This window comes from Mixophyes fleayi, chromosome 1 (genome assembly GCF_038048845.1).
Source record: "Mixophyes fleayi isolate aMixFle1 chromosome 1, aMixFle1.hap1, whole genome shotgun sequence".
Lineage (NCBI taxonomy): Eukaryota > Metazoa > Chordata > Amphibia > Anura > Limnodynastidae > Mixophyes > Mixophyes fleayi.
In genome coordinates, this window is record NC_134402.1 from 248,307,805 (window position 1) to 248,332,630 (window position 24,826).

At 39.6% G+C, this 24,826-nt stretch overlaps 1 protein-coding gene across 1 annotated transcript; it reads right to left on the reverse strand.

Annotated features, from left to right (window-relative positions):
- Positions 1–24,442, reverse strand: ERMP1 (endoplasmic reticulum metallopeptidase 1). Its single transcript, XM_075209287.1, has 15 exons — positions 24,137–24,442; positions 15,977–16,278; positions 14,073–14,200; positions 13,434–13,539; positions 12,101–12,247; positions 11,267–11,359; positions 9,992–10,204; positions 9,504–9,724; positions 7,851–8,025; positions 5,044–5,234; positions 3,996–4,148; positions 3,625–3,824; positions 2,608–2,723; positions 1,731–1,894; positions 1–1,145 (listed from the first exon to the last, which is right to left on the reverse strand). The coding sequence occupies exons 1-15, from the start codon at positions 24,403–24,405 to the stop codon at positions 981–983; spliced, it is 2,643 nt and encodes an 880-aa protein (XP_075065388.1). The 5' UTR covers positions 24,406–24,442; the 3' UTR covers positions 1–980.
- Between the last annotated feature and the right edge of the window lie 384 nt (positions 24,443–24,826).

Below are 24,826 nucleotides of genomic sequence, written 5' to 3' on the forward strand. Positions count from 1 at the left end.
TTTTCATGGCACAATGTTTATTTTTTTTAAAAAAAAATGAACAGTTACTGCACAGTCAATGTTGATTCAGATTGATTCAAGTATAAATAGCACATTGGCAAAAAAAATGCAAACAAAAATTGACAGAAAAATGAAAAACACACATTACTGAACAGAGATTAGCCAAATCCTAAAGGTGTTTTTAAGCCAGATTCAAGCAAACTGGTTTCAGAGCCTGATCTCATTCTTTAGTTTGAAAGAGGGTTGAATTCTAGAATTTAAGATGAAATAAAATGGATTGTTCAGTTAGGCCTCTTCTGCTTAATTTTAATATGAATATTAAGGTTCCAAAACTTCTGAATCTTCTGCAAAATGATTCTGTGTTTAAATAATTCTCATCCACAAAATCTTACTGCACAATCTCCACAGTCTTGGAGGATGCCTTCAGCATAGATTTGGGAGAGAACCGATTACCTCTGAAGGATGCTATATGGAACTCCTGCTATGCTGCCTCCATTTTAATTAAAAGCTCTTGTAATAATGCAGAAGATATTAGCTGCCTTTCAAATGACATTGCTCATATACTATTAATGATAGTCATTAAGAATGAGTTCTAGAAGACAATATGATTAACATTATAAGACAACATTCATTAAGACCACATTAATGTTTTTGTAAACAGGGATTTTCCAGTGTGAAAAATATTAAAACTCCATAGTTAAATGTTCCTCTTTGTCCAACAGTTGACTAGTCCAAAATACACAGGATACATTCTGGAATTGTTTTCATTTACTTATTTTCCGTGTCCCGACTACAAATTCAGTGCAGTTTTCATCATTATTAGACCACTTATTTCCCCAAGCAAGAATCAGCAACAGAACAAGCAACTGCCATGGTCCATTTCTTTTTTTTGTTTATATCAGACGAGTGTTCATGCAGACGTGTTTTCCATAATACCTTTAGATGACCACAGTGGTTATATTACATGCACATACTGTGCATCAATAGACATACTGCTCATAGGTGCTGACCCAGCTGGATGGGAAGCTCCAGTCTGGGAATCTTTGCTGTAAAGAGCGAAGCTGAGGAGAATACTGATTTGGCCCAAAGAAGTAGTGCGATGCTGCAGCAATTGTGATCATTCCATCAGGGTATCCATCCAAACCCTGAAACATAATATACATATGTAATCAGTGGATAGAAGACACAAATGTGTTTCAGGAGTTACGAGATCTAAAGTTACTGAAATATTATAGAGTAGTCCAGTGTGGACTCCAGACTCATGGTTGTGAGGCTTCCCAGGTTTAGTCTCTATGCTGCAGCTCTCATCAGAACAGGAGCTGCCTCGTAGATTGCTATAGGACAGGCCTGTCCAACCTGCGGCCCTCCAGGTGTTGTGAAACTACAAGCCCCAGCATGCCCTGCCAGTAGACAACCTGTTGATAGGTGGAAGGGCATGCTCATGGACTGAGGTGTTTATTTTTGCCTTTTCTAGCGATATATTTGGTCCTAAATTTGTATGGATGTGTGCTGCACTAAAATTAATGTTTCTTAAAAAAACATAATATCAAATCCTTTTCTATCTTTGAGAAATATGACAGATTGTTGATTCCCTGACCAAAACACAAATGCAAAATGATATATCCACTACATTACAGTGACTGAACCATATCAAAACCAATCCTTTCTGATGCCCTCCAATGGTGGGAATGTCTTGTGTCTAAGTAATAGTTTAACTAATAGTTACTTACCTTAACTTCAATCCAGAATTTCCATACTGGAGCGTGCAGGCCATGGGAATAATATATAAAATAGTCTCCACCATTGCTAGATATAGGTATCCCATCACCCAAGGACCAGCTAGACAGCACTGATGTGTCATGTGGTCGCATGTATACAGTCATGTGACTGGGTCCTATCAGAAAACAAAAAACAATTTATTGTTTGCGCGCTAAGTAAACAGGGTTATGGCACAGACTATGCATGAAAGTAGATCTATGACACAGCACAGATGCATAAAACAATGAAAGCACAATGTCCCACTGGAGCCTCCCGACATGCGACTTCGTAGTAGTTTAGGGTACTATAAGAGTTTTGTGCACGTAAAAATCACCTATGGTTTAGATTCTGTAATACCCAAAAAGCGCTTAGGCCTTTGACAGGACTTGGCATAGAATTTAATTTTCCTTTCTATTGGAAATAAATATTCACCATAAGTTGAACAGAGAAAAAAGTCACCTCCATGCAGGCAGACTTCAATTGACAAAACTCTAAATTATCCATGTTCTTCTTTGTAAACTATGGGGTGAGATAAGACAGACTTTCCTCTCCAACTGATGTTTATTAATAATACCTTCTGTGAATGAAATGGAAGTATATTTTGAGAAGAAAAAAAAAAAAATACTTTCTAGAGGATGAAAGCTGCAGGTAACCTGTAGTATATAAGGTTTTAGCCTACACTGAAATGTCATTTGCATTTTCTAAACAGACATGTTTTATATTGTTTAGTATAAGTTCTTTTTACCATCATTCTTAATAAAGTTAGAATACTTTGTATTATATTTATTATAGTTTTTCTTCTAATTATTATTATTTTCCTGCATGGAATATGTGGTGCAAGTTACTCACCTTTAACTTCAAAGTTCAGGCGTGTAGCACCCCAGGACATGGTTTCCCTGGATACAAGTTTAAAATCCCTGTCCTCCGAAACAGGAGGTGGAGGGGCCGGGAGATACCAGTTCTTTCTGTTGGTGGAAAATAAAATTAGTACCAAGTTCTCAGCCTCTGGGATAACCTGACATATCTGGATCTATGTCTAGATTCTAAACGCCCAAGTATTTAGGATCAGGAGGTATTGCATTTTACAAGGTAACAGTGGGGCAAGAAGAGTGTAATCCCAAATCCAACAATGCCTGCTTCTGTTTACAAGCAATGTACAGCCCATACTTTATAAAGCAAAGAGAAAGATTTATGGACTTATCCGTGAAACAATCAAGTTAGCAGTTTATCATCTAATAATGCAAACATTTAGGATGACAGTAGAAAGTTTAGATACCATATAAACAGACATTGTGGTAGAAGGTCTAGAATCACTGTTCTAGTACTTTGTATACACCAGTGGTGGGAGTTAGATGGTGCTCAGCAGGTTCACCAGTGGCCTTCCTGAGCAGGATTGGCTGCCCTCCTTACACCAGCAACCTGGGCTATGAAAATACTTAGTCACATAAAGAGGGGGATAATGTACACAGGTATGAGGGCTGCTATAATTGCATAAAGACATTTCTCTGGGAAAGAAACCTGTTCTGTGTCACTCTCATAAATACAAGAGTTCTATGTGTGTGGACACTGCTAAACATTAAGTCTGCACTTTTATACATAAATATGCGCCATCTTTAAAATACATAATAGTAGGTGAAAAAACACTTTACAATGCAAACCATAAACCATTAATTCCATTACAACTACTTTTAATTAGCTTATTAATATGTTCACATTATTTGTACAAACTAAAATAGACACACACAGTACAAAAGCTATTTGTCAGATAATTAACATTACAAATAACCAATGGATTGATCCCATGGCCTCTTAGCATCGTAGCTCTGTGATTCTGTAAATAGTCCTGTGTTAAACTGAAGCACTAACCTGAGCAAGAAATGAACAGGAAAGAACCATGGAAATCCACAGAATGGAGCATCATCACAGGGGGCTCTGACAGAGTCATTTAATTCAGGTATATGAGGTGTGATGTGTGCTAATCCATTGTAATCAAAGCAGTTTACCCATATCCCAGAATCTCTCTTAATCACTTCTCCATTCAAGTTGTGTAAAGTTCGTGTTGTGTGCTGAAAAAACATTACAAATAATCATTTTATACAATATTCTTATTGCTGTTAAACTGCTAAGGATTTATCTTCCAGATGAGGCAAACTATCTATTCTGCTTAGTTTCTGCAAATAATCCAAGGAGAGGCCATTTCTTTCCTCTTCAGCAACCAGAATGTAAAGGAAAATTACCTGCAGGAAGATCCTCTTTGGCTTGGGGCTGTCTATGCTGCCACTGTAGGGGAAGAACATACCACTGCATACAAGGACGAATGTCACACCAGACACAATAGCCAACAATATCATTATCGTTTTGGTGCTCTTGACAAGATAAATAAACTTGATCTAAAAAAAAACCAAAAAAAAAAACCACACATTTAAAAATAGATTTTGCAAACATTTATGCATTAGAGAAGGCTAATCTTTAAGGCAATTCTTTGCATTTCATAAATTCATTTTACTATGATTACTGAAACACCTTCCACTTGTGAGTTTTTGATTTGATTCTGTGTAATCTGAGCAGTAAAACATTACATTATACAAAACAATTAGAGTGCAGATTGAGCCTTTTATGTCTAACGGTCTACAGTCTATGCATTATCGACTGTGCTGCTTTCAAAGCGGAATATACAAAATACATTTCTGAAAGAGCAACAAAATGTCTTGAGGATGAACTATAGAAGAGACCACTAGTCTAATCAAATCCATGGAAGAGCATGCTTTTCACAGTGCAACATGCAAAGTACCAAAGGGGAAGATAATAAAAGGTGATTTACTTTTTCAAGCCTAAAAATAACTGAAATAAATGGCCAGATACCACACAATTTCTGAAGTCACCGATTTCTGCAGTGCAAGGTATAAAAAATATGGAATCCAGTAAAGATTGGGAGATTTCCATGGTGATTTACTAAATCAAAGTTAACTTCCTGTTTTTAAACACTCAAGACAGTTTAAAAATATATAGTAAAAAAAAAGTTAGTGTTTTACCACTAATTTCAGTGACGCTTTCAGCTTGTGCACTACATGCAGGAACCCCATAGGAAATGTAAAAAAATCCCAAATACTAAATTCCTCCAAAGTTATTTATTTCAGGTGTCCTTTTTAATATGGAGGGACAAACTTAATATGTGGATGAGAACTAAATCCACACAGCTATTGGATATACTAGGATTACTGTTAGTAGAGTAACCATATGGATAGTCTACAATACCTGCAATAGTCCAGGACTAATTATACTTACAAAATAAGACATCAGAATGACAGTACAAACAACGATAAAGGCAGCCATCACAAGATCTGGGGGGATTTCAGTTCCACTGCGGCCGAATATAGGGGTGAACATCTCAAACACTGCCCACACATGGTACATGGTATGCAAATAAGGAAAGAATAATCCCAACAGATACACTGCAATGTATCTATAGGCTGAACCTGTGGACAAGAAAATAAAGAGTAAAGAAAAGAGCTTCCATGGTGACCAAAACACAGGTAATAAGGTAACATTTCATGGTTACTATGACATTTCTTGGGACTTGGAGATGCAATCCTCACATAACTATATACTGAAGACTGGATTGTGGAAAATGTACAAATCAAAGAGAACATTACACATAATATTTATCTTTGTGAGAGTATCCACTCAAGGTTTATTCCCCTAAAGGGGATATATATTATAATATTAGCTTAACTCTGGAATTCAGGGAGCACCAGTTTATTGAATGGGCTGAAATTAGAGGGAGAAGATAATTTTTTGTATCCAAAACACTATGACTATGGTGAAGCTGTGCCAGACACACATTTAGGGTACAATTTAGAGTTGGCCAAAAGTTCAACTACAACCCAAAATAAAAATCTGCTTTGTTTGTTTTAATGCACATTGGCAGTAAAACAATGCAGAATTTTAAACTTACAGGCAGCATGCAATTGCCACACCTTACATCTGGAGAGGTGAGTTGAAGGCATTCAGTGCAAGTTATATACAGCGGGGGCGCGGACATGTACGGAAGATGTGGCCTATTTAGACTAGGCCACATCTCCAGATCAGAATCTTACGGGTCATATCATTTGCAGCTTCCAAAGCTCCAATGCAGGAGTCGGCAACCTTTTTCTTTCGGTGCACCGGCAAAAATCCTTTCAAGCCCAGGAGCACCAGATAGATAGAATGCGTGCTGGTATAAGGTGGCATGCCATACTGCCACTTCTTTGCTTGTAAAACTACGAAATTCTATTCACCTACATTTTTCATACCGCCACTTCCTCATTTCCACTTTAACCACTATGGGCAAGGTAGAAATGTAGAAGTGGCGGTCGCTGTGCCCCCAGTTCGATTTGTCCCCCCACCGCTGAGCCCAGTTCGATTTCTCCCACCGCTGAGCCCCCGGTTCCTCTTCACTTAATTAGATAAAATAAAGAAATCAGCACCAAAAATATAGCTAGGGCTGGTGACTGCTATTACGATGGGTCAAGTATGGGGAACCCTGCAAAATTGCCAACCAACAAAAGTCTATGCCAGGCTGGGCACACTAACAGGTAGACATGCAGCATGGGCTCCCCTTTTTATAATGCAAAAGCCAATCCAGCACAGGCGGAATTCCCTTGGAAATCGGGCCCCTGAGCTTGTGCACTGTAAAATCCTCCCACACCTTCTCACCCCTCTGCCATCACATGACTACAGAGGCTTCGTACACAGTGCACAACACTGAGAAGTCACAAATGCGTTCCAGGTAAGAGTCGGAGTGCGACTGGTAGCCATAACATTCTCTCCTCTAGAAAGTTTTTGAAAAGGAGATAATGATTTGAAGGACAGATAAGAATGAGGATGCATGGGTACCTCACTTGAAATTTAACTTAAAGTAGCGATCCAAATAGACCTTTTTGAAAGATGTGCAACTCAAAATACACAGATTAGGCTGTGATCTGTAAGTTTACACTAATGTTCAGGCCGGAAAATTGTAGCCTAATCTAAAGAAGGTCCCTTTAATGCCTTCTATTCTGTCTCCTTGCAGGCAGTCTGAATAGTAACACAAATGTCTGCACAGTTATGCAAACTGGAGTTTCACCTATTTGTATTTTTTATCTTTATCTACACATACATTAGTTTGTGTGTTTTCCTAGGACGAAGGTCATATCTTTAACAGTAATTATACCATTATGTTAAGAGTTTCCTTTTGGCCTGTGGAAATGGATTTTTATAAGCAGACCTTGCCCATATGCATAACATGTTTTATATCAATGTTTGTTTAATTTTCTTCATACCCTAGTAATACTAGTACTAGTGGGATGTTGGTGGGTCCACTTATGTAACAATTTTAAACCAACCTACATAAAAAGATTCTGTGCCAATACAGAACATTTCAGTTAATGATCTACCACTACAATATCAGGGCATTCCAGAAAGAGGTTTCCCATTGCTACTGCTGACCCACTAAATGAATTGTGGAATTACAGAAACCTGTGTTATTTACTCTTCCATTGGGCACTACAGAAATCAAAATATAAAGAAGAAAGTGCTGGCAATCTCATCACCTTATAACTGTGTTTCATTTATTTAAAATGATCTACCCAACTTTCATCATCATCATTTATTTATATAGCGCCACAAAATTCTGCAGCACTGTACAGAGAACTCACTCACATCAGTCCCTGCCCCATTGGAGCTTACAGTCTAAATTCCCTAACACACACACAGACACACAGACTAGGGTCAATTTGTTAGCAGCCAATTAACCTACCAGTATGTTTTTGGAGTGTGGGAGGAAACCGCAGCACCCGGAGGAAACCCACGCAAACACGGGGAGAACATAAACTCCTCACAGATGGTCGGGAATTGAACTCATGACCCCAGTGCTGTAAGGCAGAAGTGCTAACCACTACACCACAGTACTGCCCTTTAAAACCAATATAAACTCAGTAATAACAGATCTAACCCCTCTGTATTTACAGATCCATCATGCGCATAACAAACACCAAAACAGTTAATGCCTGGTGTCTCATTCTCCTATTCAGTATTTCAACCCCAAAGATGCAGGAACGCATAAAGCGCTGTACCTTGATGCATAGATTCTTGCTGAATAAACAGCTTGGTGATTAACGGGAAGATCACCCACATGGTAAAGAAATAAGCAGAGCACAGGCCCTTCTGAGTCAGGAGAACCATGGGAATACCCCAGGATAATAAGGCGACATCAAAGAACAGGTCTCCTAGATACTGACTGCTTGCCTTCTGGAATAAGGGAAGAAGGACACATCATTAAATAAAACAAATAACATTTTTGAACAACTTTCAGTCTCTACATATGGAAAACTTGCACATTCTATAAAAAATACTTCAGTTTGAGCAGAAATCCAATTTCTGTCATTTTAGATCAAGTGGTTACAATATCATTCTGCGGAATTCTTTAATTTATATTATGTGAAAGACTCAAAGTAATAAGAGATTAGCAACAGGCTGCCAGATAACATTTAGCAGGCGAGGATTCAATTGACTGCTCAGAGTAATACAAATGAACATGTCTTCTCTCCCCACGTTGAATAGCACAGTGTAATCCATATTTATCAAGCCCCTCCCCCCAAACACACACTACACTGCCCACCTACCAAGCCCTAACGGGCATACTTGGCTGTACAATGCCACACAACCCATCCCTGGTGTAGTGTGGGATATGCATTGGCATAAGAAGGTATTCGCTCCCAACCTAGCACAGGTACTTGAAGTGTGTGGACAAAGAGGAAGCAAAAAGAGCAAACAGAGAATTGCTAGGGGAGATTTATGCTGCGACCTTCTGTTTGGTGAGCTCGCAAAGGGGGTGAAGAGGAAAAGACAATATTAAAAGGAGACAGCGGGGAATATAGTTGGTGTAAGACCAGATCAGGGATGTTCGGCAAAGTGCAGTTACTGGTGGAAATCATTACCAAGCACTAATGAACTCTAGAGCGTAGGTTCTCAACCTCTGCTAAAGGGGTAAATATTTATATAAGGACTTTTTAAATCCAACCATACATTTATTAGCAAAGAAAAATACAAAAAAAAAAGTAATGGAAGAGAGGATTTAAAGGGTATTTTAAAACATGTAAACACATTAGAAGATAAATATGCTCACAGATTAGGGGATACTTCATATAAATGAACACTTTTTCATTAGCTTATCTCTTGGAGGAACATGGTAAAAAAAAAAGATTTAAAAAAAATAAATATAAAAATATTTCTAAAAAGTTGAGAAAACCTGCTTTACACATTATTAATCTGGTCATTTATTTATTTATTTTGGTTGAAAGCATAACGTGATGTGGTATGACTGCTTGAACACCAATTTTTGTTATTGCTTCATGAAGCTTAATCACAGCAAACCCGACCAAAAAAAACAGGCGACACATAAATAAAGATGGTTTAGTAGTGCAAAGATGCAAAAAAACAACAATTACTGACCTAAAAGAGTTTTGAAATACTTGTTGTTCCTTCCAGTTTACATTATGAAGTGAAATGGATTGCACAGCCCTCCAATAAGACAATTTTTTTAATTTATTTTATTATTTTATTTTTTTTTATTAAAAAGCAACCGTGTGGTCGTCTACCTGGATGCATTTTTCCAATCAAAATTGACTGGATCCTTATTTTCAGTAAGAAATATTTGACATCCACTAATTTCTCATATCAAACATTCCCAGTAAACTGAACACAATGGTTTCTAGTATGAAACTTACAGCAAAGTAGAGATTTTTAGCCAGCGTGTGTATTAGTACAAGCTTGGCTACCGCAGCGGCCCCGTACAGACTCACAGATACATAAAAGTGTGTATACCATGAAAGGGCATTGGAAAAGATGGTAACCAGCACGGCAATAATCAGGACAGTTACTAGTGCCGAGATCCAGCTTGTTACACTAATGAACAGTCCAACCATGAGGTCCTGAGCATAGTTCGTACCTAGATGCATTCGAAGAAACAAAATACTGAGTCATGTTAGGATGATAAAATGGAGTATTTCAGGATATAAGTACTCTAATACTACTACTCATGTAAAACAGAAACATTTTAGTATGAATACCTGAATAACTTGGGAGGCTTCATTAACACAAAGAATAGTTAGTCCATTAGTACAACCTTCAGCTAAATACAAGAGACAATACTATTTTCTATATATTGTAAGTTATTTGTGTACAAAAGAATGAAATTGAAAAATAAAAAACTTACCCCCACGCTTGTACTTAATGGTCTTTTTACTCAGGTAAAATAGTGTAACTGCTCCTATGATGTAATTTACAATAGTACCAATGCGAGCTGGGTAAGACAATACAAATATACCGCTCACATCAAAGAATATCAAATTCCCATGGCGGAACTCTGAGGAGTCAGCAAGCAGGTGTGAGGACGCCAAGTATCTCAAGATTCCGAGTATATTGTCACCTGGGACAAAAGAAATAAAATTGAAGTCAAGCGGCCATTGGGAAATCCCCACGTTATAAATAGAACCAGTCCCGCTAAGAGCTCCTTTGCGCTGGGAGCTACTTTAGCTTCATGCAATTGGGTTTTTTGCTTCTGCCAAGCCAGTATCTTTTGATATTTGACAGATGAAGGAAGACCCCTGGATGTAGGCGAGCAATAAAGAGGATAAATGCGAGTACATGTAGGGGCGTTTTTATTTCAATTAAAGTAATTTTTACAGTTGTGTGATACATTTCTTCTATGGTGCACTGCAGGTCCCGCGGCCCTGGGTGCCAAGGCACGCCCTGGAAGCCATGGGCATACTGGTGCTTGTGGTACTACAAGTATCAGCTTGCCCATACAGTTAATGGCAGCTTAGCCGTGCTGTTACTCGTGGTGCACCAGGGACAAAGTGTTTTTGTTTTTTTTACATTAAACTATTTTTACCCCATACCTGCCGTCCCGGAAGAGCTGTACTGGAATTTTTGGGGGGGAATTTTTTTTTTGTGTGTGTGGACCCAATTTTCCTGGGGAATCCAGCCCCATGCTGACCAGCCTGGAGCTGGTTTGTCATTATGGCAGGAGGACCCACTTGTGGGTTCCCCTGCTACAGTATCACCAGCCCCGGATGGCAAAGTAGTGCCGTTAATAGTAAAACCAGAAGGACCCCACAATCTTTGTCCCCCTGATTTTGCTATTACCAGCACTAGGGTCGGTTAAGCTTACGTCTTTTTTTTTTTGTTTATTTGTTTTTTTTACTGTATTTCCGGCGACATGGCTGGCTGCATTGCCAGTTTAAATGTAATCTTACTGTTGCCATTATGACTGTCAAAATTATAGTGTTAATATTATGGTGTCAATATTTTCATTGTCACCATTTTGTACCCAACCCAGGCAATATGCAGCCATTTAGCATAATTAACAAAAAATGCTTCTTAAATATGAACAGCTGAGTTCTGCAAAATGTAGAACAACTATGACTGATTTATATCGGATAGAGGACTGGACCAGAAAGAAAACATACAAATGAAGAGCATCGCATACCTGCTCTCTGGATAGAATCTGTGTGAATCCTGTCTGCGGTGTCATACTTTGTGTGGTAAATGTAGCCATTCTCAATGAAAGCCAAGTCAATGCCTACATGAAACAGACATTAAGGAAGAGTAGTCTTTCATTTCACAATTATAAAGAGCCAGGACACAGACAAAAATATATTTTACTATGGAGGTATATCATCATCATCATTTATTTATATAGCGCCACTAATTCCGCAGCTGATATTTGACTGAATGTTTGACCTTCTTCAACAAGCCTGCACAATCACTCAAGAGACATAGCGTTGTCCATATATCTTGCCCAACGAAACAGAATTTAAATCTTTCCTTCTCAAGTAGTTTATTAATGATACCGGACGATTAGGAAAAGTGCCAAAATGTTTGCACCCTACTTATGGGTTCCTAGGTGAGCAATATTCCATAGTATATTTGGTACGCGCATTTTTTAATTTCTTTCAGATTGTTTCTGGATATACCGTCCGGTCTTTGAAGGCTGGCTGCCACACATAATTGTGGAGGTGTTTTAAGATAAGACTTTTATTAAGTTTATCATAAATCCAATTATTTAGTTAAGCGCCATATTGATATCTTGACTTTTTCTATCTATCTAGATAGATATAGATATATACACATACATACACACACACCTCTATATAGTCATCGAAATCCTCAATGGCGTTTTGTAAAGCCTCTACATGCCTAATGCAAACTGCAACTAGGTGGCGTGTTCTTGCACAACAGACAATCTTATGAATCACAGTACAACTAAAAAACAAAACAAAAAAAAAACCAATAATATAAAACTGTCAAAGTCAAAACAGACCTGGAATATTGCCAAAATCCCTGTAGATACGGAAATCTGTATCTGAGGGAATAATGCCGCTCTGGAACACTTCCTGGGCCACTACGGAGGCAAAAGGGTGAACAGCAGCTGCAGCGTAGGCTTGCACCAACCAGGGATTTTCTGGGCCTATCACCGCAGTAACAAAGAGAAAAAAAAGTTGTCAACCAAAGTTGTTTGAAGATGTATGTAAAGGTACTCAATAAATATGTAAACTCTGCTCTGCCAAGGTTAAAAGGTTTTCCCTTGCCTTTATCATCTACTAATTATGTAGAGCATATTCATGCATTAGGGGGAAAAAAGACTGTACTATGAAGTGCAGATATATTTTGTTCATAAAATACAAATTAATCTACTTTGACATATCTACCATACTATATATTGTACTATGTACACAGCTAGAAATTATAAAGGATATAAAAAAAAAAAAAAATCACATACAAATAAATAATAAATGACACACAAACATATACAACAGGGGCACACGGCCCCTGGGGGCCCAGTGTAACTACACATTGGCCAGCTTCTTGGGGCCCATCGATCCGGGCTCCGTTTCCCCTTCTGCGCTGAACTCCAGCAACGAATAGGAGTTCACTAAAAGACAGGAAAGCGATTGCAAGGATCCAATAATAGAACAGGCTTGTAACGATCAGCTTCCTCTCTTCGCTTGACTCTCCTATTGAGGTTTTAGTGAGGAAGTGTACTGTAATTCCTTTTAGCAGACAGGCATAGAGCAGCTCCGTTACACAGCATCATAGCCCAGTCACTAGCATTTCATCTCACATCAGAAGACAGGCTGTGTGTCAGACAGTGCCCATATACAGAATAAAAAAGTAAATTCATAATTAAACAAACTTTGTATTCCAAAATATAATTCAATGCAATGATAATTAAAATATTAAAAAAAGATGGGAAAACCCACCAGCGCTCTATATTCCAGTGCTGCTAGATAAACTTCAGACAACCATTTTCACTAGCATATTATGTTATGATACAATACTCATTGAGCAACTACTCCCCCTCCTGGTGGGAGGACTATGTGGGTCCCTCCTCTTCCCCCCTATCCCCCTCTTCATTGTTTAAGTTTTTATCTTCTGTACCCCAAATATATGCAAAAATGTTTCAATAAAAACTTCAAAACAACCATAAACCAGTGGTGAATGTGATATAAAAAGAAGAAATAGAGGTGAATCCAGCACTCCAGATATCTCCCAAAAAAAACCCAGACAAAACCCTTAATCGGAGTAGTAAAACAGGCATATACTAGAAATCATGTTCTTTGTATGTTCAGTATCTGACATTTATAACTACGCACCAGTCTGAAACACCAACTCCTTCCCTCCTACTCCCGCAGCCTCCAGGTTGATGAAAGCACAAACCATCTTGGCCCATGGATGCTGTGTGATGAATCCATGACTACCCTGTACAGAGAGAATATAGTCATTAGTCAGAATGATGTCAAACAGGCTGCAAAGATGTGCATAGATAAAAAGCTTGTATTCCTGTGTAGCTGGAGAAGCGACCTCTTTTTATGAAAAGATCCTTTGGTTAAAATTTGGAAAAAAAAACGTTCATCTTAAGCAGGTTGCAAATGATGGGAAGTAATTCCAGAACAAAGGGCTTTACGCAGAGAAAGTCATTTTCTGGTGGATTAAAACCTGGGAAACCTTATCCTTGCAGAATATAAGTGAAGCAGTTTAATTCAGAAACAGCTTTCAGAAAATAGGCTGAAATATCCACTATGACAGAAGTATTCATTAGTTAGAACTCTAACATCAACTTACTGTATAGATAAACCTGTATATTCAGGTACAAACAGAAATAAAACAGACAGCTATGTAAGGATGCTTGACCATTTAAGCTTTTCAGCCAATGCCCTTTAACATTGAAATGTTTATTTCATCCACCATTGCATAGCTGTTATGCAAAGCTCAGAACAGTTGATTGAGGTTACCTGTAGGATATTTTCTTCCGCGCCATTGAAAAGGAAGATAATCGCATGTTTCAAAGGAACAGATTTACTTGATAAAGACCCAAGGACTTCAAGCATAACTGCACAGCTCACGGCATCGTCACTGGCACCTAGGTTAACAGTACAACACTTATTGCTACAGACAACAGTAATCATTAGTATTTAGCCAAATTAAATTATAAATTACAAAAAAAGTAAAAAGATTGCTGCAATGGGTATGAACGGAATCCCAAAACATACCTTAAAAATGACCACTATAGTAGAAGTGAGAACAAAATAAAGATCAGTTTGTCACGAGCCGTGGCGGTACTCACAGCCGCTGCGGCCCGCTTCTCGCTCCCCCTAGCGCCCCGGCCGTCACCTTGACGACCGGGACGTCATTTCCACTTCCTGCCTGGCTATTGCCAAGGCAACGGCCGGACGCTTCTTCTGTAGCGCTGCGTCCCGGCACTGCTGGAAGCCGGGCGCATGCGCGAAATAGTGAGCCTGTGGGCTGAATTAGCAGGCATTAGCCTGCAAGTGTGCATGCCAGGGCCAAGCCCCGATTGGTCCTACTGTGTACTTAAGGCAGTGAGGTCTGCAGCCGGTTATAGCTTCTGTTGCCAGTCTGCTGACCTGCTCTGCTCCTTGCTCCTGTCCTTTGGATATTCTGTTGGATTGTCCGTGTATGACCCCTTGCCTGGATTTGGACCCTGCCTGTGTTTCTTGTGACGCCGACCTCTGGCGTGTTTACCGATTTTCCTGTTTGCTCGTGACCCTTGACCTCGGCTTGTTTATTGGATTCCCTGTCTGCTGCCGGCCCTCAATCCTTGCCTGGACTTCACTCCGCTTTCCTGGGTTCTCCCTAGCCAGTACGCACTTCACGACCCTCTGCTAGTCTGCGGCCAAGTCTGTCCCCACCACTAGGGGCTCCAGTGAAAACCTGACTGGCAGAGCAGACTCCGGGTTGTGCTGTACCGGCTAGAGGGGTTCCTAACACAGTTACACAGTGTAAAAGACATTCACAACAGAATGGATTTAGAATTCCAAAAGTTCTGAGACTTTTGTATCCATCTAGAATAGTTGAAATAAGGCAAAGCTCCATAGTGGAGTATACATCAAAACAAATGACTTGCAGTGCAATGAGATACACCCCAACAAAAACTCTTGTGAAAAAGTAGGGTACTACTGATGGTGTATACATTATATAACACTATTACTAGCACAGATAATCTCTTATGACTCATTGGCACCTATCAGCTGGCAATGCGCTTTTCATACGCCAACGTCTGAAAAATAGGATGAATGGTTTCTTATTGGCTTGATCTCAGTATTGCCTTCTAAAATTTTGAAGTCACATTTAAAATTTTACAATACATCATGACCTACTTCTCCTGTGTTAATGGCACTGCAAGTACAATAGTTTGTATTTGTAAAAGACTGATCACTAAAGCATGTGTTAGTTTTCATGCGCTGTTCCCTTTTTCCCCTTTTCCCCAGTGCATGTGTGTTAAAAAGCTCTAAACTTCATGGATTGTTCAGATTATCAAACAAAGGAGTGGCAAGGTAAGTCCTAACACTTCTGTTTGTCTATAAGTAACATCATTATAAAAAGATAAACAGCCACTGCTGATATATGACCAAAGTGCAAATATAATTATAAGATTTGCCACTACTGTAGCAAAGCAGATATCAGCAATACAATGTGGCTAAACATGAGAATGCCTTATTCTCTGCCTGGTTACAAGATGTGCATTAGTTTGTTTCATTTGTCAATATACCTACTATTTCTAAAGAGACCAGTTAGTATTATTGATATGTAAACTTAGTGAAAGTTCAGGAAACTGCACCACTGCGAGAGCTTTTGGGAGATGACCCTTGTTCTTGTTTAAACAAACCATTCTTACCTGGGGTGTTGGCTACAGAGTCGAAATGACAGTTTGCAAGCACAGCATGCTGGGCTCCCTTGGCTGGCTCAAATTTCACAGCAATGTTAGTTATGTTATCATAGTAGCTGGTGAACCCTCCAAGGAAGTCGATGCTGAACGATCCAGTCGGCCTTTGTATATCAACTGTTATTTTGTGAACTTTGCTCTTCTTCTTCTGTATGTCCTTGATCTTGTCCAATATGTAGTTCACTGCATGGATTTCATTTGCAGGGCTTCCCACTGTCCTGGAGTCAATAGCTGTGATATGCTCCAGGTAGACCCTGTAACAAGCAAGATAGCTTAAATTACCAGCTCAGCTTAAATTACCAGAAAGTTCACTTTGATCCAAACCTTTGAGGGACCACTAAACCAGTCTGTGACTGGATCACTCATAAATAACTTTTGGTATGAATTTATTTAAAAGGAAATAGTGCAGGCCGCTGATTTATATAAATTGCCAATGCACTTATTTTTTGATATTGTGTATATTGTGAGACAGGAAATCGTTATGTCTGAGAGCAAGGTAGAAAAATTGTTTTTTTTCTGTTTACCCTTGCTAAAGGAAATACCTTATTTCTGATGTATATATCTGATACAATGACTCTGTTTACAAAGCCTGTTGTGTATTGTGATGTGGGAAACTGGCTTGTTTTTGTTGTTCTATGTGAATATGCATTCCAAACAGTCTGAAGAAAGGCCCCGTGATAAATCAGATCTTTTGATGTGTGAAGGTCCAACATTGAACTGTATAAAAGTTGAGTTGTGTGAGCATGCAATGTATTCTTCTGATTTCAACATCTGACCTGATCACTGGTACCAATAACCAGTGTGAGCAAATAAACATCTTGCTTCAAGACCGGCTTGAAAACATCTTTAATATTGCTGTAATCCTGTGACCTGCAGATTAGACCCTAAATCTAATTCGTTCTCCGGCTGTCTGGGGTTTGGACTCAAGCTTTTCCAGCACCACCGCTCTGCCTGCTACCCATGCAGCCCTGGTTAGTGTGATAGGCCAGGGGGGAATCCATCCACAGCAACCCTGATCTATAGTGAGAGGTCAGGAGTACCAGCCCGGGTACACCAGCAACGAGGTACACTAGCAGCGTCAGTTACCCAGAAGGAACGTGGTTCCGAGTGCCATAGAAGGAGCTCAGTGGTGGCAGCATTGTAAGCCCCTCTGACTGCGGCAAGAGGGCACATTTGGGATAACGAAAGGGAACGGTGGCAAAGTAAGCCCAGCCAGTTCCCAGCAACAACAGACAGGGTGGCATAGGCGGTCCATCCTGTCACACAGTCCATATTTGCAATGTCTGCCACATGTAGGATTTCAGTAAACACAATGTGCTCAGCATGTCTGAAATTAAAAATAAATGAAAAGAAATTGTTGAGGATAACATTGGTCTGAAGAAAAATATAGTAAAATAAACAAGCCCATAAGCATTTATTGCAATGTGTAACTGAGTGGGCTATTTGCTTAGTAGGGGTTAGGTTACATATAGCCGACTGCAGGGCTGTAGCAAGGGCTGTGCGATAGGGGCGACCGTCCAGGGTGAAACGCTGAAAGGGGGCGCAGTTTATGAATATTTTAGGTTCATTTGGTTTAAATTGAGGGCTGGGGGGGGGGGCAATTTTCTCTCTCGCTCCAGGAGCCAAAATTTCAATTTACAATTCTGGCTGATGGATACATTTCAAAATAGGTATTTAATACATTTATTCGTAAGTTTTATGCATAACAATGTTCACACTTGGTATGCGTCACAAAGACAAAGTCCACTTTCATATAACTTTCCACTATCTTATTTGCCACACCCTCCATGTAGGAAATAGGAACCATTCCCATTACCAGAAACCGGGAGGGATCCTCACAGGATACTGAGAGAAAGTCTGCCCATGCCTCTCCCACAGAGCTCAATAGCAGCACATTCAGAGAGAATCTGCTACATGAGGATATGTACAATATCAGGGATCGGTCCAGAAGGAGAAAGCTGCTTTAAAAAGTCAATAATCTCTATGTTGTCACTTGCTTAAAAATGTGAATTTCATTAATTTAAAAGCAGCTATGTAAATGCACTCCAAAATATAGTCAGCTACTCCTCCAATTTGAGTACGGCAAGAATATGGGCTTCACTAAGTGTTTGATAATTTCTAAGCCAGGCTTGGCTTCTCTGTTGCCAATATGACTAAAAAACTAAACGTGCCCTGGCAACTGTAAAAAGTTTGTGATTCCTCATCTCCTGCAACACAGATAGACTCCGATTAACATGCCCATCTCTTGCCTGTCAGCAACATTAAAATTTGAACCCGCACAGGCTGTTGAATAAACATGCCCGGAGTAATAAGATCAAAGGTTGATACAGTTATCTGTGCCACAGAGCCAGATTATGTTGTGGGCTGTTTAGGATATGCTGGTTACTTGGCCCGTATAACACAGAATATTTACAGAAATCATTTGCTGGTTATAATGTGTAATGTTGGTACCTGTTTCATCTAAAAACCTGCGTTTTATTTACCAATTGTTTCTACCTTTATTTTATATATATTTTTTTTAAATATAGCTGTGTTTAAGGGTCATAGGTTACCAGAAGGTGATATTTCGCCCACTGAAACGGATTTAACTATATTATGATATTTGTATATATTATACAGAGTATCCAGACCTGCCTGAACAAGTGTCCCATATCTTGAAGGTAAAATATAATATTTTGCCATAGCAGCAATATAACAGATAGAGTTTAAGCTCTTACATTGTGGGAGGAAGTGGCTTCTTCCAGCTCCTTGATGGGACACTTTGCAGCTACCATGATATTTGAAGCCAGTTTGTGTTTGTTTGTTTTTTTTAAAATATTTACTGAGATTTTTGGATGGATAACAAGTGAAAAATCCATAGTTCTTCTGTGATTGGAGTGTCCATCATAAAGTTAAGAAGGTTATAAATAACTACATTAAGGGGTGATCACTGGCTAGGACCACCGAATATGAAAGAGTACCCCTGTGGGCAGTTTTGTCATCATCATCTGGGATCAGTATTAGGAAACATCTACTCAGTCTATGCAGAGTATAGCACCATATATAATAAACTTTCCAAAATATATCCTTATTGCTTAATGCTATTTCTGCCTATACATCTCCTAGGCCACTACAGTTGGTGGGGGTCCCAAGTTCAGGTTCCCAAGTGTCTCTAACTTTCTCACTCATGACAAATCTATACAGATTGGTGAACCAATCAATCAAGGTAATCATGATATGATAAATCCAAGAGACCATTAGAAACTCACACAGATGGTCAACATATAAGCATTTTATAATGATATCACATATTTTATTGTTTACGATGTTTGATACAGTGAATGCTTGAATGTTTTTAATGTGAATAAATCGAAGTTCTATGTACATCCATTGAGACGTGTTTTTTTTTTTAGAAATATGTTCATTTTTCCATGAGAGTATTTATTAAGTCAACTACTCAGGCTGTTTTACATTTATTTAGTTGTTGCATTTGTTGCACAAGAGGTTGCAGTCTCTTGTTACAGTAACTGCAACTCGTCCACACTCCGCGCCTTCTAGAGTGGATTTTGTTTTTCAGTTTTTTGATCAATATGTCACTAGACTAAAAAGATATTGGGTGACTAAGGGGCCTACTTATGAAAGCCTTGTAGCCCGTCAATCCTGTGAAAGTTTACATTATAGGAAAATATAGTATCAGACCTATTTATAATCCTATTCACTAGATTTTCGCTCGCATCCGCCATCCACATTTTCTATAGGGACAGCAAAACAGATATTGCATGCCCTTGGTTACTAATGCCATAGTCAGGAGACTTTAGCAGAAATTAACTGTTTCTAAAGTGCTGTCAAAAATTAGCTTTTCAATCTGTGCATGTTCAATAGATACAAGGTGGGGCATAAAGATCTCCCACATTTTGAAAGGGTATTAAGAAAAAAAAAAAAAAAAAAGGAACAAAATTATTTAGGAAAGCATTGCATTTCTTTGTGAAAAGAACATAAAAAACAGTTTTGTTTAATCAACAAAGACAAATGGCTTCCGTCGTTGACAATACATTGCTGAAGACGTTCCCAGAATCTCACAGAACCTATTCAAGAATTTTCTCACATAGGGCTCTGCAATTGGCATAATCTCCCTCACTTCACTCTTGAACCAACATCATTTTAAATTGGCATGTAAAATTATCCTCAAACTCGGACTTGATATCCCCAGTGCCATGGTATGCTTATGAGCGGAACGCCTTGGTGGTTGCTGAATGGATGTGCTCACTGCTTCTACATTTTCTGGCATTCTAACTTTCCTAGGTCTGCCAGGTGATTTTCTTTTCAGTGTAGATCCAGTTGCATAAAAATTAGAAATCCATAGCAAAATCATTTTCTAATCTGGTACAGATGCATTTCGACCTAGCGCGAAGCGTGTATGGAACGCTCTCTGCGTTGTTATCACAAAACGGTTGTTCTCATAATACCCTTGAACAACAAAGCCCCGATGTTCACTGGTCCAATTCATGATTGGTACTAAAAACAGCAGAGCCTAACCTACCAAATTAAATCTACCCCACAACAGCTTACACGGTGCCCCCACGAAATATGGGAGATCTTTATGCCCCACCCTGTACTTGCACAGCAAACCAGTAAGTGAAGTCTTTCACAGCTGCACTAAGCTAGTGGCAAAAGACATCGCTGGGGGAGCAGTACTTCGCCAGGACAGCCTGTTTTCAGAAGTGCTGTCTTAGCAACCAAATAATGTTAAATACCTCAGAAGAATCAGAGCGAAGAGCTGTAAAAGGATTAAATATCAGGTAACAGCCCCAATAATTGATAAACAGGCCTCTTAGTCCTTAAGGCTCTTCCACATAGGCATGTAACGACATGCACAGGTATCATGAATACGACACTATACTTACTTATATTCAAATATACCAGAATGTAGAGCAAAATTGAAAATAAACTGCTCATAGGCAACTCGCAACATTATCTGCACAGTTGCTTATGTGAAAAAACTATGTTGCTACTAGTGATCCATTTTTCTTATTTTAATAAGCCAAACCATGACTTAATTCACCAGAGACACATTGCTACGCTTCCATTTTCCCCATTCGATTTATCATCTGTATTACCTGGGCTGAATTATGCAATTGATGTTGTAAGAAGGACGGATTCCAATGAGAGCTGCATAGGAATCTGTGATCCATGTACTCACAAATACTTATTTACATTGACAGCAATGTAAATTGCAAATCGGACCAAAACACCAGAAAATTGTGCATTCGCTATTTACAGCTCTTTACACTGCCACCCATGAAAACAGCAGATGTATGCATGTACAGACCAATGATTGCTGTGCTAGCTTTACTTGCATCCTGTTCTATGTGGAATTTAATATATGAAAAATACGGAAATGGCTCTTCTGAACAATTCCCTTAGACTAATATAAAGCAGTGTTATGCATACTTAGAGCTAGTATTTCTAAAGTGTATGAAAGAAAGATGTAAAACTCTATTCGTTGCTGTATACAGGTACGAGAATGATTAAACACTACATTCAGAACATAGCATAGAAACCACCCTCATCCGGCATAAACATTAATGATTTAATTTGGCAAAACAGAGTAATATAATTTGGAAATTAAATTGGCCACTGAGAGACATTTTGGGCCCCAGAACAGCAACTTTTAAGGGCACCTTCCATCGCCACAGAAAGGGGCAGGGCCAAACCAGGTATGTGGCTCCTCCCATTACACAGGCAGGCCAGGACCCCGATACTTTGTACCTGTTCTCCCCCCCTCTTGGCACCCTTGGTAGTAGACATCTCAAGATGTGCCCAGCTCTGCACCTGCAGTGTATATGATATATAATTAGGTGGGGCTTATGTCAGACATACATACACACACATATGCATATACTCAACCAGCTCATAAGAACAAGAAGAGTATGTTTGACAGTGAAAATCACATTCGCTATCAGGCTTGATATTATACAGAAGACATAATACTGCTTTTGTGTACGAATGAAAGTAGAAAAAATATATTTTTACAAATATTACCACAAATTCCTATAATAGAAGCATGGGCAATGAAGAAAGCACCTAGCAACTTTAGAGGTGAATTCGCAACAGTTATTTAGTGTCTACAACTGTCATCATCAGCGTTTATTTGCACTGGCCCTTTATCAGGTGCAGAAGATACAGCTGACAGGTGTATATGCATCACCATACTTGGCTGCCTCAGCCGCATTTGCATAAACACTCCCTTACTGTACTCAGCCTATGGCAGAAAGCCTTTTCTCCCTTCAGTTATAACACTGCATGTGCTCATATATGTGCGCTCTCTTTCTAGGCATGCACAGTGCAATTTTTTTTAATTTATGCTATGTAAACGGGTGTACATCCAACTCAGCATCAAGCCCATAATGTGCAATGGAACAATAAAACACGATCGTGGGAGCGTAAACACTAATACGATATCAGACCTAACAGTCATTTATCATGTGATTGGCACAATAGTTGGTTGAAAAACCTGTAGTGTGTACCCAGCCTATGCAGCAAAGATTCGAATTGCAGACAGCCTTTGAACTGTTTAGGGTGTAGTCTGACAGTTTGATTCCTATCTGGACCAACCCTTCCAGGTAGTCTGATAAAATCAGCATTCTGATCACCTAACAGATGCCACCTATTCGACCACATACATAGGGGCCAGACTATATAAATCTGATGATTTGGCAAAAGAGCCATCAGCCGTTTTCCACATACACAAGCTGATGTAAACATTACCCACAACAACATTAGTCAGACACCTTGATCAGATTATGATTATGCTGAATGGTCATTTTCAACCTGGACTAGACAAATTTTCCTCACCAAACACTGTTCTACTGCTGCTCTGCCTGTCTCTACAATGGTGGCCTGTACTTTACAGAATCCAATTTAAAATATTTTTACTAACAGACAACGCCAATAAAAAGAGCAACAAATATCTATTGAATCATCTCAAAAGATCTCCTAAATCCGGGTACACACTACAGGTTTTTCAGCCAAATATCGTGCCAATCACACGATAAACAACTGTTTGATCCGATATCACATTAGTGTGTACGCTCCCACGGTCCATGTTTTATTGTACCAAAGCACATTATATAGTTTCATTTGATTTTATAAATAGATTAAAAATCACTATCAAAGATGTTGGGCAAATTCTGAAGTGTGTATAGACTCATGACCAGCAGTGTAGCCAGATAGAGTTTACAGAGTCATGATCATTTCAGTAGATGGCAATGACAGGTGAAGAGCACAGATCTAAAGTTAAATCATGTAAAACGTGTATAGTGTCTATGCATGAATCAGCATGTTGATTGGGACTTTCAGTTGTTGATAAAAATAGTTACAGATATGGTGGCATTGTGAGAAATTTTCTGTAGTGTGTACCCAGCCTTACTCCAGCCATCTGCCTGTGAGATCCAGCCTTCTAAGTGTGTGGCTAAATTGGGCAGATCTGGTGGGTCTGACTATTCGCACTGTGTGCGACAGGTTCTGTGTCTTCCAAAATTTCATGTAATTTGGAAATCACAGGAACAATTGTACCCCTAAATGTCATGGTCTGAGAATGTAGTGTCCATTAAATACACAGGTGAATTGTTTATTTTGTATGACCTTGGCATAGAGAATGTGTGATTAAATGCAAGTAAAAGTGTAAATAAATGCAAGCCTGACTCTTCTCACATAAGGAATGTGACAGAACCTGCAAAGGGAGCTTATGGTGTATATACATGTACAATTAGCTGGAAATTCACTCTCACCACACTAACTGGTAGCACATATCTGAACAGAGCATACATTACACGAGAAACACATGAATACAGTGAATGGACAAGGTCACTTCCCGCACTGAATGGAGGCACCGGTATGTATAATATGACCTAGTACTAGCATAATATCAAGTCTGCAGATGTAAATAGTCTGTGGAGACACCAGTGTTGCTTGGATAGGGAGAAAAAAACAGGAGTACAGAGCACAAGACTGACCGCGGTCAGTCCTCTGAGTACACATCATACACAGACCCCTATTAGGCTATAGGTAAGTCATACAATAGCTATACAGAGACATGTACAGTGAGTGCACTGTAGCTACTACTGGGTATACCTGGCAGTGGTCGCATTGAAGTCGGTGTTGCGGGTGCCCGGTGTCACTAGCTGCCGCAATGATATGTGCACCAGACTTCTCATCCCCAGCACATAGAGTAGCAGCACAACAGGGACGCCGGCCCCAAATACCAAGGTCCGACTCCGTGTCTTCCGGTCACTGCCGCCCTTCTCCTCCCGCCGGCTCCCATGACCCGATCCAGAGCCGACACCGACCGCATTGTGCCTGGACCTACGGACCGCCGACCCTGCGCCCGCCGACCTCTCCATGCCTGAAACACACTAGCCCCGCCTCTTGCTGTCATGGCAACCTTCCAGCTAATCAGATTGCGAGCTGTCATTGATCCATCCAGTCATCACGCTGCTATCAGCATACCTGATAGGCGGAGACTCTCCGGTGCCCTTAGCCGGCAAATAACAGGCAGCGGAGAGGGTCAAACTATCTGCTCATTCATTGTCTGAGTCTGGTGTTTGTGCCTAGTGTGCAGGACAGCGCTGGGTGATCTTCATCTCTCCTGTAGGTGCTATTCACCAACCTCAGATATCTGCAGGCTTTTCAGCCCGAGGATGCTGACAGAACAAACTTTAATAACGGAGATGTAACGTCCCCTGTAGACTTTGGCAGGAGTAGATAGCAGAACAGGATGTACATTTGTGTCTATCTCTGCTAAGTGGATTATTTTATTACAGT

Bases quoted from the DNA above. Each gene is read 5' to 3' on its own strand.
- ERMP1 (XM_075209287.1), bottom strand. From the start codon at position 24,405: ATGGAGAGGTCGGCGGGCGCAGGGTCGGCGGTCCGTAGGTCCAGGCAC. The intron at 13,540-14,072 runs GTAACCTCAATC...CTCTCTGTACAG, and splicing joins CGGAAGAAAATATCCTACAG to GGTAGTCATGGATTCATCAC. The intron at 10,205-11,266 runs GTATGCGATGCT...CTTTTGTCCCAG, and splicing joins AGATTCTATCCAGAGAGCAG to GTGACAATATACTCGGAATC.